The following is a 14740-nucleotide window of genomic DNA, read 5'->3' as shown; positions in this document are numbered from 1 at the left end:
GTGAGTATTAGTCGTCGCCTCTCCAGGCTCGTGCATACCTCCGCGCTTCTAGTCACTTTGGTAGCGTGGGTCTTGCCCTCTCCAGGGTGAGTTTGCCCTCTCCAGGGTGGTGCATACCTCCGCGCTTCTAGTCACTTTGGTAGCGTGAGCCTTGCCCTCTCCAGGGTGAGTTTGCCCTCTCCAGGGTGGCTGAGTTCGCCCTCTCCAGGGTGAGTTTGCCCTCTCTAGGGTGAGTTTGCCCTCTCCGGGGTGAGTATTAGTCGTCGCCTCTCCAGACTTGTGCGTGAGTCTTGCCCTCTCCAGGGTGAGTTTGCCCTCTCCAGGGTGAGTTTGCCCTCTCCGGGGTGAGTATTAGTTGTCGCCTCTCCAGACTTGTGCGTGAGTCTTGCCCTCTCCAGGGTGAGTTTGCCCTCTCCAGGGTGGTGCATACCTCCGCGCTTCTAGTCACTTTGGTAGCGTGAGCCTTGCCCTCTCCAGGGTGAGTTTGCCCTCTCCAGGGTGGCTGAGTTCGCCCTCTCCAGGGTGAGTTTGCCCTCTCCAGGGTGAGTTTGCCCTCTCCGGGGTGAGTATTAGTCGTCGCCTCTCCAGACTTGTGCGTGAGTCTTGCCCTCTCCAGGGTGAGTTTGCCCTCTCCAGGGTGGTGCATACCTCCGCGCTTCTAGTCACTTTGGTAGCGTGAGCCTTGCCCTCTCCAGGGTGAGTTTGCCCTCTCCAGGGTGGCTGAGTTCGCCCTCTCCAGGGTGAGTTTGCCCTCTCCAGGGTGAGTTTGCCCTCTCCGGGGTGAGTATTAGTCGTCGCCTCTCCAGACTTGTGCGTGAGTCTTGCCCTCTCCAGGGTGAGTTTGCCCTCTCCAGGGTCTGCCTCCGTGTTCTTGACGACATTGGCAATGTGAGTTTGCCCTCTCCAGGGATTTGAGATGATTTTTGTCTCCACAGTCCACGATGCTGCTTCGACGGTTTGATTTCGGTGCCACTGAGGGCTGGATAACGCAGGGATCCGTCTAGGGGATGTGCAGTCATTCATAGGTTCCTGTGCCCCAACTTGCATTGCATTGTTGGTACCCATTGAGGAATTTCTGTTTCCTTGGGGTGTAGACACAGATGCTCTTCTTGAATTGAGCGATGCCTTATGTTTGGCTGACGTCCTTTGACGTTGGTGGAGTATCCCGGTTATCTTTATTCGGGTATCTCTTTTGGGTTTTCTGATTTTTGTCGCCTCTGTGTAGGCTGTTATCCGCTGGGGATTCTGTCGTTGATTTTGATTAGCCTCTTCTGTTAGGCGTATCAGCTCGACGTTCAATGATTGGCTAAAAAGCCAAATTCCACTTGGGGAATTGTTATTGATTTTTTTCTTTTTTTTTTTTTTTTTTTTTTTTTTTGGGTTTTCTTTTTTGAAGGAGTGCCTCTTGTGTAGGCGACTGGGGATTTGAAGTTCAGTGTTCGGCTGAGTGCCAGATTCCGCTTGGGGAATACTTATTGATATTTTTGATTTTTCTCTTTTTGCAGGGATGCCTCTGAGTAGGCGATTGGGGAATGAGGGATCTTATGTATCCCAGAGTATTATTTAGGAAGCCTCTGCAGGCTTAGCCTCACTCAACACTTGAGTTGGAGAGCTATCTTCACTGAGGAAGTGTTAAGTCCTTTGACTTGTATATACTGTTTGGATGATCGCACTTCCATTGGGGATTGCGTCGATTTTGCTTTGATAGCTCTCACTGGGGATTTTTCCGTGAGCTTGAGCTGAGGTTCCCTCTGGGGAGTATTATTTCTGCGAGCCTCTCCAGGCTCAGTTATTCTGCATACTGTGGAGGATGTGGAGTATTATTTTGGTAAGCCTCTCCAGGCTTAGTTATTCGGTACAAATTGTTTGTTGGATTTTCTATATCCTTGCCTTTTTTATTTTCGGCTTTTTCTGTATTTTGCCTTTTCTTCTGATTTGGCTTTTTCTGTATTTTGCCTTTTTTATGTTTTTGGCTTTTGCTGTACAGAAATTAAAAGTGCTAAAGAAATTAAATTCAGTTATTATGAGAGAGTATTATTTCGGCAAGCCTCTCCAGGCTCAGTTATTTTGTAGGAGTATTATTTCGGCAAGCCTCTCCAGGCTCAATTATTCTGAAGGAGTATTATTTCGACAAGCCTCTCCAGGCTCAATTATTCTGTACGAGTATTATTTCGGCAAGCCTCTCCAGGCTCAATTATTCTGAGAGAGTATTATTTCGGCGAGCCTCTCCAGGCTCAGTTATTTTGAGAGTATTCTTTCGGCAAGCCTCTCCAGGCTCAGTTATTCTGTATGATGCTGTTGATTTTCTGAATCTTTGTATTTTGCTTGCTGCTGTCATACACAAGCAATTTTCTATTTTTCTATTTTATGCGGTTGCCTCATGATAAGGTCTTTGAATGTGCAACTAATGTGTGTGTGATGCACAAATGCAATACAATTTTTTATTTTTGTTCATTTATTTAGAAAAGTGAGTGGCTCTCCCTATCCTCTTCTTCTTGGAGGACTTTCTGTCATTGACGCGAGGGAGTATTTTTGTGAGCCTTTATGCAGGAGATTATGGATTTTACAGGAACCCCTCCAATTTTCTTTTATTGACCGATTAATAATGGAATTTCGTACAATTTTTATGAAAAACCAATTCAGAGGCATAATCATATGGTCAAGAAAGAAAAGAAACAAATGGATATTTTTATTGATATTCACAAGTGTTTTTACAGAGAGATATACAGAAGGAAATTTCTGAAGAATGGCTGGCCAAGGTAGGCTATACATTTTTGGCTTAAACAATCATATCTGTAATTGTCGCTCTTCCCGTTCCCCTAATCGTTTCGGGTGAGATGCCTGAGCCAGGAGTGTAGATACTGCAAGACGCTTGCTTCTAGAAGATTATCACTTGAACCGCCTTTCGGTTTTCGGTTCAAGTGATCGTTGCTTGCTTTGTTTTTATATCTTATTCTTTTGCCCCTAACTTTTGCTTAGGACGTATCCTAACGGGGTAATTTTGCCGTTATTTTGCCTAGTACCCTTGTACTGGCGGGCTTTTTATTTTGCCTTAACTTTTGCCTAGGACGCCCTTTTTGGGTTTTCATCCTAGCAGGCCTATGCAAGCAACGTCTTCAAGCATAGTACTTCTTTACCACGTCAATGTTGACTGGGTATCGAAGTTCTTCTCCGTCCCTGTTTGTGAGAATCAATGCTTCTCCTGAGAAGGCTCGTTTTACCACGTATGGTCCTCCGTGATTTGGGGCACACTTTCCGATTTTGCCCTTTTTGAGTTGGTAGTAATTTCTTCATTACCAACTTTCCCTCATGGTAGACTCGAGGGTGGACTTTCTTGTCAAAAGCCTTTTTGATCTTCCTCTGATAGGCTTGACCATGGCATATGGCGTTCAGCCGTTTCTTTTTGATAGGGTTCAACTGGTCATATTGGCTTTGAACCCATTCTGCCTCGGAAAGTTTTGTTTCCATGATTACCCTTAGATAGAGTATCTCGACTTCGATGGGTAGAACTGCCTCCACCCCATAAACGAGTGAGAATGGAGTAGCTCCTGTAAATGGACGTACTGAAGTCCTGTAGCCATGAGGAGCGAAGGGTAACATCTCGTGTCAGTCCTTAAATGAGACAACCATCTTTTGCACTATTTTTTGATGTTCCTATTGGTTGCCTCGACTGCCCCATTCATCTTTGGCCGATATGGGGAAGAATTGTGGTGTTGGATCTTGAATTCTTGGCATAGTTCTTCCACCATTTTGTTGTTCAGATCAGTGATGATTTATTTCTCCATGCTTCCACTAGATTATTCTAAAATCTTTTGGGACAAGAGAGAAAAGAAGAGAAAGATATTTTTTATTCTGAAGTTTGTGTTTTAGAGGGGATTATTTTATTTTTGAAAAAATGGTTTTTGTAAGAATGGTTAGCCGAGGTAGGCTTATGTGTTTAGGCTTGTTCGATTAAACACTTTATGAAGTTAAGCACATCTTTGTTATTAATGATTGTGCTTTGACAACTTGGATAGCTTTTCTTGAGCCCCTTGTTGAATTCAATTGATGATACCATCATGGATTTATTTTGTTTTTCTTTTGCCCTAACTTTTGCCTAAAACATCCATTTGTGGAGTTTTAGCGGGCTTTTGTTTTTGTTCATTATTTTGTAACCCTAACTTTTGCCTAGGTCACCCTTTTGTGGGATTCCTAGCGGGTCTTTTTATCTTTAGGATTTCTTTATCCATGATGGCACTTATTGAGGCCAAGAAAAGGTGCTCCAAGTTGACACACACACTTCCACATAAAAATGATGTGGGTTTATTATTATTAAGATGATTTTAACCTCATTCATGTTTATTCAAACAGGGTTAAAAAATGTGGTTTAGAATTTTATTATAAGCAAGAAAAGAAGCAATGAGAAAGAATGATTTTATTATAATCATAGTGGAAGCATGTGTCCTTATTTCATCACTGATATGGGTCCCAATGTTGACCTCTTTTATCTCTCGGCCATGCCCCAAATTTATAGTCTCCAATTTCTCTTGACGAGCTTCTTGATCTAGCAAGCAGATCCGGAGAAGTGGTTTCCTCATCACTGTCCAACTCAACTCTTTCACCTTCGGATCCCGGTCAGAGCGAACAATTACAGACATAATTATTTTATTGGTTCTGTTTAGGTTTAGAATTATTAATGTTAATGAGGAAAGAGAGAAAAGAACAAAAAAAGAGAATAATGTGAAAAATGCCTCTTTATTGATATGTATTAAAACTGTACAAAAACCCTTATTTACATGAAAAGGTTCTCATGATCTCGGGTACTGATCATGAGTCCCTAAAAGAGAAATATGAAGGGGACCTATCATGGCTTGTTATTCTCTCTAATCCTGCTTTGGCCGAGGATTCTCGCTCACGTCGGGCGCTATCGAATCAAAAGTGATCCACCCGGCATTAATAAGGTCTTGGACCTTATATTTGAGAGCTCTGCAGTTCTCCGTTGAATGCCCCGATGCCCCCGAATGGTATAGACATTTGTCTTGTGGTTTGTACCAATCGGGGTATGGTGGATCAATCTTCTTTAGTGGAACGTAAGCTAGAAGACGTGCTTCCACTAGCTTCGGCAGGATGTCGCTATATGTGGTCGGAAGTTTATCAAACTTCTTCACAGGTTTGAATTGCGATCCTCCTGACTTCGAAGTGGAAGAAGACGAAGGGATGGTTATGGCACTGACTTCTCTCTCCTTCTTCTTCCCAAAGGTCTTCTTAGCTTTAAATGATTGGGAAGGTTTAGCTAGCTTCCCGCTTTTCAGCTCTTGTTCCACTCTTCCTCCAACATGATGGGACTCATGGTCACTGTGCTCAGCCCCTTGTATGTTGTGGTGACGCATGAGTTCCATCATTTGCGCCATTTGCTCTTTGAGCTGTGAGAGCTCGGCTGTAAGCTCCTTATTTCGTTCCTCCAACGCGTCCATTTTCTTGTTGAGCTGAGAGAGCTCGGTTGTGAGCTTCTTATTTTGCTCCTCTAGCGCTTCCATTTTCTTGATTTTCTTTGCGCGTGTGAGGACAGAGAGATGACCAGCCACTTTCTAAAATGAATGTTTATTCTAATTAGCTTATTTATGATATGAATACATTCTTGATGTGAGCTTGATAATCTTTCATCTTTGAGGCACTGCCTTTTTAAGATGAAAGTTTATCACCCTCCTTAGGCTATTATCTCTCCACAACGGAGAATCCAATAGTGACGGGTCTCTTTCACTCACATCGAGAGAGTATTAGTGAACCTATAAATGATGATGAGGATGCATGAGGTATTTTTGGTAATGATGCCTATGCTCCTTACTTTTATTATATTTTCACACATGGTCTTTCTTCTCATGTCATGGTTTTTTCATGCATGGGGATTATTCTTTAGACCTTATCACGAGGTTTATTATTAATGCACAAACAATTGCACATAAGCATTTACACAAACAATTCACTCATCCACGAACAGTCACGAGCGAATCACGAGGTAGGGGTCTCCTGCAGAAAAGTGCATATTCAAGGAGGATCTAACTGTTCTCACTTGGTCAAAGTCCCCCAAGGTGCCCCCATTATAGGGACCCAATTCCTCTCGTCGTAGGTCGATGGAAAGTTCCAACGCACCGTCGGACTCAAGTTCATGGTTATCACCTTGAGTGATGTTTTCCGACAACGGTCTACGGGCACCTATAGACCCATTCGACAACCGGCCGTACTAACATCCACTCCCTATGGTTAATCACTCATGCCCCCGGGTATAGAGGGAACTGTTGTGTGCAAAGGTTTGTGTGCAATTTTATTTCAAACAATTGCGGAAAATTAAACATACAACAGTTATTAAGGCCAAATAGATAAACATGTTATCATACAAGTGAGGGGTAATAAAGTAATTTTAACTATTATTTGTTAAAAATAATCTATCACTAAATGGGACTGACTCTCGAGGCTTCCCCAGCGGAGTCGCCATCTGTCGCCACCGGCCCGAAACGGGCTTTCGGCATCCGCGAAGGATGGTTGGACTCGTTTTATTTGTTTGAAAAATGTGGATTGCTAGAATGACTTATTCTCAAACTGAGACCTCGTCAAACGAGCAATTTTATTAAAAGGCTCACTAATCCATGTTAATCCCAAGCGGGACCCTCCATGGATTAGTGGTTTTCATAAAAGGAGGGTTCGTGGAGTCGCCACCAATGTTTTACTCAAAACATTGGAAAAAGGGATAAGGCAATTGATTTTATAAATCAACTTTGGCCATTACAACCAGAGTTGGGTAAGGGAGTCGGTTACGCGTGGGGAAGGTGTTAGCACCCCACAGCGCCCCTTTCGGGTTCCCTATGACAGATTATTTCTAAAATAATAGCGTAAAATTACTAAATTACCCCTATTTATTATAAGCGATTATAAATTAACTATCTACATGGTGACAGTTTAAATATGCACACAGAAAGCAGTAAAAGGAAGGATTTAAGAAGAAACCTCTTGAAGCGTGCTTTTATATATTGAGTAAGACTGGGAAGCTTTTTGGCGTTCCCTCGCTCTACAAGCTCGCTCGCTCCTTCCTAAAAACTTTTGACTATGGAAATCCGGAGGATTTCCCTTCGACTAGGTTCGAATCTCCAAGCTAAGTGCTCGGAATTCCGGAACTTCGTCGGATCGACTCCCAGAGAGATTTCTAGGGCAGAACACTGCTCAAAAACCCTAGAATACTCAAGGAGGGAGTCAAAACTGAGTGAAAAAGTGTGGAATGACGTCCAATTGACGTCATATTTATAGGGAATAGGCGCAATACGGCCTACAGGGGCAATACGGCCGTATTGAAATTTTTGAACTTCAATACGGTCGTATTGAAGTTCAATACGGTCGTATTGAAGTTCAGAAATTTCAATACGCCCGTATTGAGTTCGCTGCGGTTGTATTGAAGTGTCAATACGGTCGTACTGACTTCAGTATGGCCGTATTGAAGCTTCAATACGGCCGTATTAAGTTCAGTACGGCCGTATTGGGCTTTTTCCCTCCACTTCTTTATTTTGAGCTATTCTAAGACCTCTAGACCTACAGAGAACCCTCCTAGGGCCTTCGAGGAGTCCTTCTGGCTGATTATCCTTCAGTCTTCGAGAGTCTTCAAGCTTTATTTCCGACCAGGACAATTTTAGGGGTCTACAGCCCTAAGGACCTATCGATTTCATTATCTAAACCAATAAACAAGTTTCCTTGGGGTAAAGTTCAAGGATATTTAATCTTATCCTCTACGAAAGCTAAAGAGGAAGTCAACTTGAAAGACATAGCTGTCGTTCAAAATTTTCTTGAAGTCTTTCCTAATGATATTCCTGGTTTGCCACCTGACAGAGAGATTGAATTTTCGATTGATTTAATACCTGGAACTAGACCAATTTCAATGGCACCTTATAGGATGTCACCTTCTGAATTAGCTGAGTTGAAGAAACAATTAGAGGAGTTACTTGAAAAACAATTCATACGCCCTAGTGTATCACCTTGGGGGGCTCCTGTTTTGTTAGTCAAAAAGAAAGATGGAAGCTTTAGACTGTGTGTGGACTATCGGCAATTAAATAAGTTTACCATAAAGAATAAATACCCTCTTCCTAGGATAGATGATTTGATGGATCAATTAAGAGGAGCCACTGTATTTTCTAAGATAGATCTAAGATCAGGATACCATCAAATCAAAGTGAAAGCAGAAGACATACAGAAAACTGCATTTAGAACAAGGTATGGTCATTATGAATATCAAGTAATGCCTTTTGGAGTAACCAATGCACCTGCAGTGTTCATGGATTATATGAATAGGATTTTTCGTCCGTATTTAGACCATTTTGTGGTGGTCTTTATAGATGATATCCTCATATATTCTCGAACTCATGAAGAACATGAAGAACACCTTCAAACTGTTCTCCAAATCCTGAAAGACAAACAACTGTATGCCAAACTTTCTAAGTGTGAATTTTGGTTAGAGGAGGTTAAGTTTTTAGGACATGTGATTTCCAAAGATGGAGTGTCTGTGGATCCATCTAAGGTAGAAGCAGTTCTACTATGGGAACCTCCAAAGACGGTAACAGAAATCCGTAGTTTTTTGGGTTTGGCAGGATATTACAGGAGATTCATTGAGGGATTTTCTAAAATAGCTATGCCTTTAACTCAACTCACCAAGAAAGGACAACCCTTTGAGTGGACAGAAAAATGTGAGAATAGTTTTCAGGAGCTTAAGAAAAGATTAACTACTGCACCAGTCTTAGCCTTACCCAATCCTAATGGACAATTTGTCATATTTTGTGATGCCTCAAAAATGGGATTAGGGTGTGTTCTTATGCAAGATAGAAGGGTAGTAGCATATGCTTCTAGACAATTGAGAGCTCATGAAAGGAATTACCCAACCCATGATCTAGAACTAGCTGCCATTGTTTTTGCACTCAAAATATGGAGACATTATGTGTATGGTGGTAAGTTTGATGTTTTTAGTGATCATAAAAGTTTAAAATATTTGTTTGATCAAAAGGAACTGAATATGAGACAAAGAAGGTGGATGGAATTTTTGAAAGATTATGATTTTGAATTACATTACCATCCAGGGAAAGCCAATGTTGTGGCTGATGCACTGAGTAGAAAATCCTTACATGTCTCCTCATTAATGATTCAAGAGATGAATTTGATAGAAAAATTTAGAGACATGAGTTTATCAACTACGGTAAGTCAAGATAAAATACAATTGCATGCGGTTCAAATTACTAGTGACTTACATAGACAAATTGGTGAGGCTCAGGTAGTTGATAAATTCATTCAGAAGAAAAAGAGGTTGATAGGTCAAAAGGATGGTGAAAAGTTCGATTTAGATCAAAGATGAGTTTTGAGATTTAATAATAGGATATGTGTACCAAATGATTCAGAAATTAAGAAAATAATTTTAGGTGAGGCACATAAGAGCAAGCTGAGCATACACCCTGGGGCAACAAAGATGTATCAAGATCTCAAAAGAATGTTTTGGTGGCCCAAAATGAAAAAGGAAATAGCACAATATGTGGCTACATGTTTGATTTGTCAAAAAGCTAAGATAGAACACCAAAAGCCAGCAGGAATGTTACAACCCTTAGATATACCTGAATGGAAATGGGACAGTATAGCAATGGATTTTGTAGTTGGTATACCACGAACAATTCATAAGTTTGATTCCATATGGGTTATTGTGGATAGACTAACAAAATCTGCTCATTTCTTACCCATCAACATTAGGTATTCTCTAGAAAAATTGACTGAACTGTATATAAGAGAGATTGTAAGGTTGCATGGGGTACCATCTAGCATAATATCTGATAGGGATCCTATTTTCACTTCTAGATTTTGGGGAAGTTTACATCAAGCATTAGGAACTAAGCTTCGTCTTAGCTCTGCATATCATCCTCAAACAGATGGACAATCAGAAAGAACCATACAATCCCTAGAAGATTTATTGAGAGCTTGTGTGCTAGAGAATTCTGGTAGTTGGGACAAATACTTGCCTCTGATTGAATTCACTTATAACAACAGTTTCCATTCTAGCATAGGTATGGCACCCTATGAAGCTTTATATGGAAGAAGGTGTAGAACTCCTTTGTGTTGGTTTGAGACAGGAGAGAATTTAATCTTGGGTCCTGAATTGGTGCAACAAACCACGGAAAAAATCAAAATGATTCAAGAAAAATTGAGAATGACTCAAAGCAGACAAAAAAGTTATGCTGATAAAAGAAGACGACCTCTTGAATTCTAGGAAGGTGATCATGTATTTTTAAAAGTTACACCAACAACTGGTATTGGTAGGGTAATGAAATCAAAGAAACTCACTCCTCGATTTATTGGTCCTTATCAAATCCTTAGAAAAATAGGTCCTGTTGCTTACCAAATTTCTCTACCACCTTTTCTTTCTAATCTCCATAATGTTTTCCATGTGTCTCAGTTAAGAAAATATATTTCTGACCCTTCTCATATAATAATGCCTGATACAGTACAATTAAAGGATAACCTTACATTTGAAACAATGCCTGTACAGATCGTAGACAGGAGGATCAAGCAGTTAAGAGGCAAACAGATTGCATTGGTAAAAGTCATTTGGAATAAAGACACTGGAGATGCTACTTGGGAACTCGAAGAAGAAGTTAGAAAAAATTATCCTTATCTATTTTAAGCAATAAAAATTTTGAGGACGAAATTTCTGTAAGTAGGGGAGAATTGTAATATCCCAAAATTTATGCAGTATTAAGGATTATTTTTATGTATTTTAAATATTTTTGGGATTATTAAAAGTTAAAAAAAAATGTAAAAAAAATAATAATAATATTTTATAATATTATGAATAGTAAATATAATATTATTTTAATGAATAGTAAATTTAATATTATTTTAATAAATAGTAAATGGCTGCTACAAAGCTACGGAAGGGGGCTGCGGAATTCAATGAATTCCTCCAAATTTCTTAATTTGAATATAATATTATTTTATAAATAGTAATCCTAATATAATATTATTATGAATAGTATTTTTCAATCATTATAAATAGGCTTCACATGGAATGAAAACACAAGTTTACGGAAAAAAAAAAATTTAGTGAGAAGGAAGAGAAAATAGAGAGAAGGAGAGAGAAAGAAAGAGGGAAAGAGAGGGAATCCAAAAGAGGAAGTTCTGCTCAAGTTGTAGCTCTTGTTTATTTAGGTAAGGGGGAGGAGAACCTTATCTTTTTAAAATTTTATATACTATTATGTGTAATTATTTATGCATTTATTTGATTATATTTATTTAGTGGGGTGCCCCTAACCTCACTATATTTATATATTTATTCAGTGAGGTGTTTCTAACTTCACTATATTTATATATTTATTCAGTGAGGTGTTTCTAACTTCACTATATTTATATATTTATTCAGTGAGGTGTTCTTAACCTCATTTAACTACTTAACTTTTAATTACAATGTTTATTTATGTTATTATTATATTTATTCAGTGAGGTGTTCCTAACCTCATCTAACTACTTAACTTTTAATTACTATGTTATTGTTATATTTATTCAGTGAGGTGTTCCTAACCTCATCTAACTACTTAACTTTTAATTATTATGTTTATTTATTTACGTTATTATTTAGTGGGGTGTTTCTAACCTCATATATTTGTTTAACCTTTAATTACTATTACTTATTCTATGATTATTCTTATCTATAATAATTATTAATATATTCACATTTTATATTTTTTAATTATTTTATAATAATTGTCATTGTCATTTAATTAATTAGTGCTCTTAATATATTTTATTTAAATTTGTGTTATTTAATTAAAGCTTAAATAATGATAAATTCTTAAATCTATTTTGAGTAATTTTTTATGATTAATATAATTTGTTAAAATGTCTTTTACTCATTTTAAAGATAATTAATACTCTATGGCCATAGATGATAAAGTTTGAATTATTTGTAGCTGGAGGTTTAACCTTGGGGATTTAAATGAGTAAGAAATGGAGGTGGAATATCTTTTGGTTGGTGTTATAATGATGCTCATTTATCCTGACTAGTCACTACAAGTATAATTCAAATTTTATTGTATCAAGAAAATCTAATATTTAATCTGTATAAATATATATTTATATATATATATATATGTTAAAATTTTATTTATAAATAATTATGTTTATTCGTTCGAATTATTGTATTAATTGGATATTGTTCTTACTCCTTTCTTTTCTTTGTTTTTTTTAATTAAATATATTATAAATAGATGGATCAACTTGAGATTCCAGATCATTTTGCTGTTATTGTTACTGCTGTCCTACATGGAAGGAAATTGGAATACGGAGGCTATTTGATGGATCTGTTATAACTTTACTTGTCAATCATATTATTTTAATTGTAATTTTCTTTCCGTTATGAATATATATATTGTATTAAAAGAGTAAGGAAAAGGAATAATGTGTAAAATAATACGTTATTCTAAATATTTTAGAACGATATGTTATGTATTAAATTCACAAGATATTCTTTTCTTTACTTTTATTTTTATTAAATAAATATATAGATATTGTTAATGATATAATTGCGAAAATATTATAAAATTTTATAATTTTATATTGTATAATTTGGGTATTAGAATTAGGCGTTACATTAGGAAGGAGAACGAAGCATGCCATATATATGGGTGTGGATACCTTCCTTGTGTGGACGCGTTTTGGGGTGGCATGCGTGCCATTTCCAGAAGCAAAAACCGTGAGGGCTGCGACCAAAGCGGACAATATTCATATGCGGGTTGCTGGGCTGTTACATTTGGTATCAGAGCCGGGGCTCGGGCCGGTGTGCCAGCGAGGGCGCTGGACTCCCTTGAGGGGGGTGGATTGTGAAGTCCCACATCGGTTAGGAAGGAGAACGAAGCATGCCATATATATGGGTGTGGATACCTTCCTTGTGTGGACGCGTTTTGGGGTGGCATGCGTGCCATTTCCAGAAGCAAAAACCGTGAGGGCTGCGGCCAAAGCGGACAATATTCACATGCGGGTTGCTGGGCTGTTACATTTTAATTACTTAACTTTATAAATTCATTAACATATTGGGGTAGAGCTAGGATGTGACATCGGGTTTAGCTAGGATTTCTCTTATGTCTTTCTTATTCTAAAAACATTTTCTTTCCTTGTGTAATTTAAATAAATTATAAATTGATTCCTAACTAGGAGGCACTGCCACCTTTACTGGGATTGATTTATAATCTTTGTTTTATTATGACTTCTTAAGTTTGATATATATGTTAATGAATTTATGAATGTGCATCTTCTGCCTTATGATGTTTATTGTTTTAAGTTACTCTAGAATATATACTTTTTATAATACAATTAATGCTTATTAAGTAATTATGTTGGGGTAGAGGGTGTCACATTTAGTGGTATCAGAGCAGGTCGATTCTATCGGCCGTGAGTTATGTTTTTAACATGTTTATTTGATAAATGAATTGATTGTGAGATCTATTATGTTGGTATGATGCTTGCCTATGTCTATTAATTGTATTATTTCTTTAGAATATGGCTGGTAGAAATGATCGTGCGATTGCTGATGCTCTCCAAGCATTAGCCCAAGCTATGAACAACAATAATATGATTGGAGTTGCTCCTAACTGGTTGGAGCAATTTCAGAAGAATAATCCACCCACTTTTAAAGGAGGTTATGACCCAGACGCTGCCATAAATTGGTTAACAGAGATTGAAAAGATCTTCAATGTTATGGAATGTCCCCTTACTCAGAAGGTGAAGTTGGCCACTTTTATGTTAAATGCTGATGCTCACTTTTGGTGGGAAGGAGCACTTCGGAGGATAATTGATGGAGGCGTGCACTTGAATTGGGAGAACTTTAAAAGAGTATTTATTGAGAAATATTTTCCCGATGATGTGAGAAGTAGGAAGGAAATGGAATTCCTTGAACTCAAACAAGGAAATGATACTGTGGAAGCTTATGCTGCCAAATTTGATGCTTTGGTCCGCTACTGTACACACTACCATGGTGAGAATGGTGAAAGGGCCAAATGCATAAAGTTTGTAAATGGTCTGCGTCCTGAAGTGAAAACAGCAATTAACTATCAGGAGATATATCATTTTCCCATTCTGGTCAATAAGTGCAGCATTTATGATCGTGACAACCGTGCTCGTGCTGCTTTCTATAAAGGAGCTGGAGGTCCTACTCGTACAGTGAATCCTAGTACTTCTGGTAGGAGTAAGCCTTATTCCACTTCTACAAGATTTCAAGGGAGTATGCCTACTACTAATAGAAGTAAACCCTTTACTAAAGAACCCACTGTGAATACTATTGGAAGTGTTGGAGGATCTACTTTTTCAGGGAGGTGTGGGAAGTGTGGACGTGTTGGTCATAAAAAGTCTGAATGTCGCGACAAGGAGATTACCTGTTTCAACTGCAGTGGTAAAGGACATGTTAGCACTCTCAATGTCCTGAACCACCAAGAACACGTGTCGTTGGATCAGAATCGCAAACCGAACGACCAAAGACTGTAGGGAGAGTATTTGCTCTTAGTGGTGTTGAAGCTGCTCAGTCAGAAAATTTGATACAAGGTACTTGTTTCATAGCAGAGACTCCTTTTGTTGTACTATTTGATTCTGGTGCAACTCATTCCTTTATTTCCATCTCTTGTGTCCAAAAACTGAAATTGCCTGTGTCCTTGTTAAATTTTGATTTAGTTGTTGAAACCCCTACTAATGGTTCTGTAACTAC

General features: G+C 38.5%; 2 protein-coding genes across 4 annotated transcripts in view; both read left to right on the top strand.

The window, feature by feature from the left end:
• LOC109795314 (myelin transcription factor) overlaps window positions 1–12466 on the top strand; it is a 40238-nt gene extending 27772 nt beyond the window's left edge. The window contains exons 2-3 of one of the 3 annotated variants that reach the window (XR_014433334.1): window positions 10541–11199; window positions 12255–12466. Coding sequence is in view for 2 of the 3 variants with exons in the window: in XM_083072888.1 (XP_082929014.1) it covers window positions 1506–1567 (62 nt within the window). In the remaining variant the exon portion in view is untranslated. Of the gene's footprint in view, window positions 1–1505; window positions 1877–10540; window positions 11200–12254 lie in introns of those variants that run through there. The other 2 variants (XM_083072891.1, XM_083072888.1) reach the window with 2 other exon arrangements.
• Window positions 12467–13599: 1133 nt separating this feature from the next.
• LOC145957494 (uncharacterized) lies at window positions 13600–14523 on the top strand. Its single transcript, XM_083073760.1, has 3 exons — window positions 13600–13808; window positions 13917–14059; window positions 14180–14523. Exons 1-3 carry the CDS (start codon window positions 13600–13602, stop codon window positions 14521–14523), a joined length of 696 nt encoding a protein of 231 aa, XP_082929886.1.
• Window positions 14524–14740: the final 217 nt, after the last annotated feature.

Source organism: Cajanus cajan, chromosome 4, assembly GCF_000230855.2.
Source record: "Cajanus cajan strain Asha chromosome 4, NIPB_CcT2T_4, whole genome shotgun sequence".
In the NCBI taxonomy this organism is placed as follows: Eukaryota; Viridiplantae; Streptophyta; class Magnoliopsida; order Fabales; family Fabaceae; genus Cajanus; species Cajanus cajan.
The sequence above is the reverse complement of the archived record's forward strand: the minus strand, read 5'-3'. Positions and strand labels throughout refer to the sequence as shown.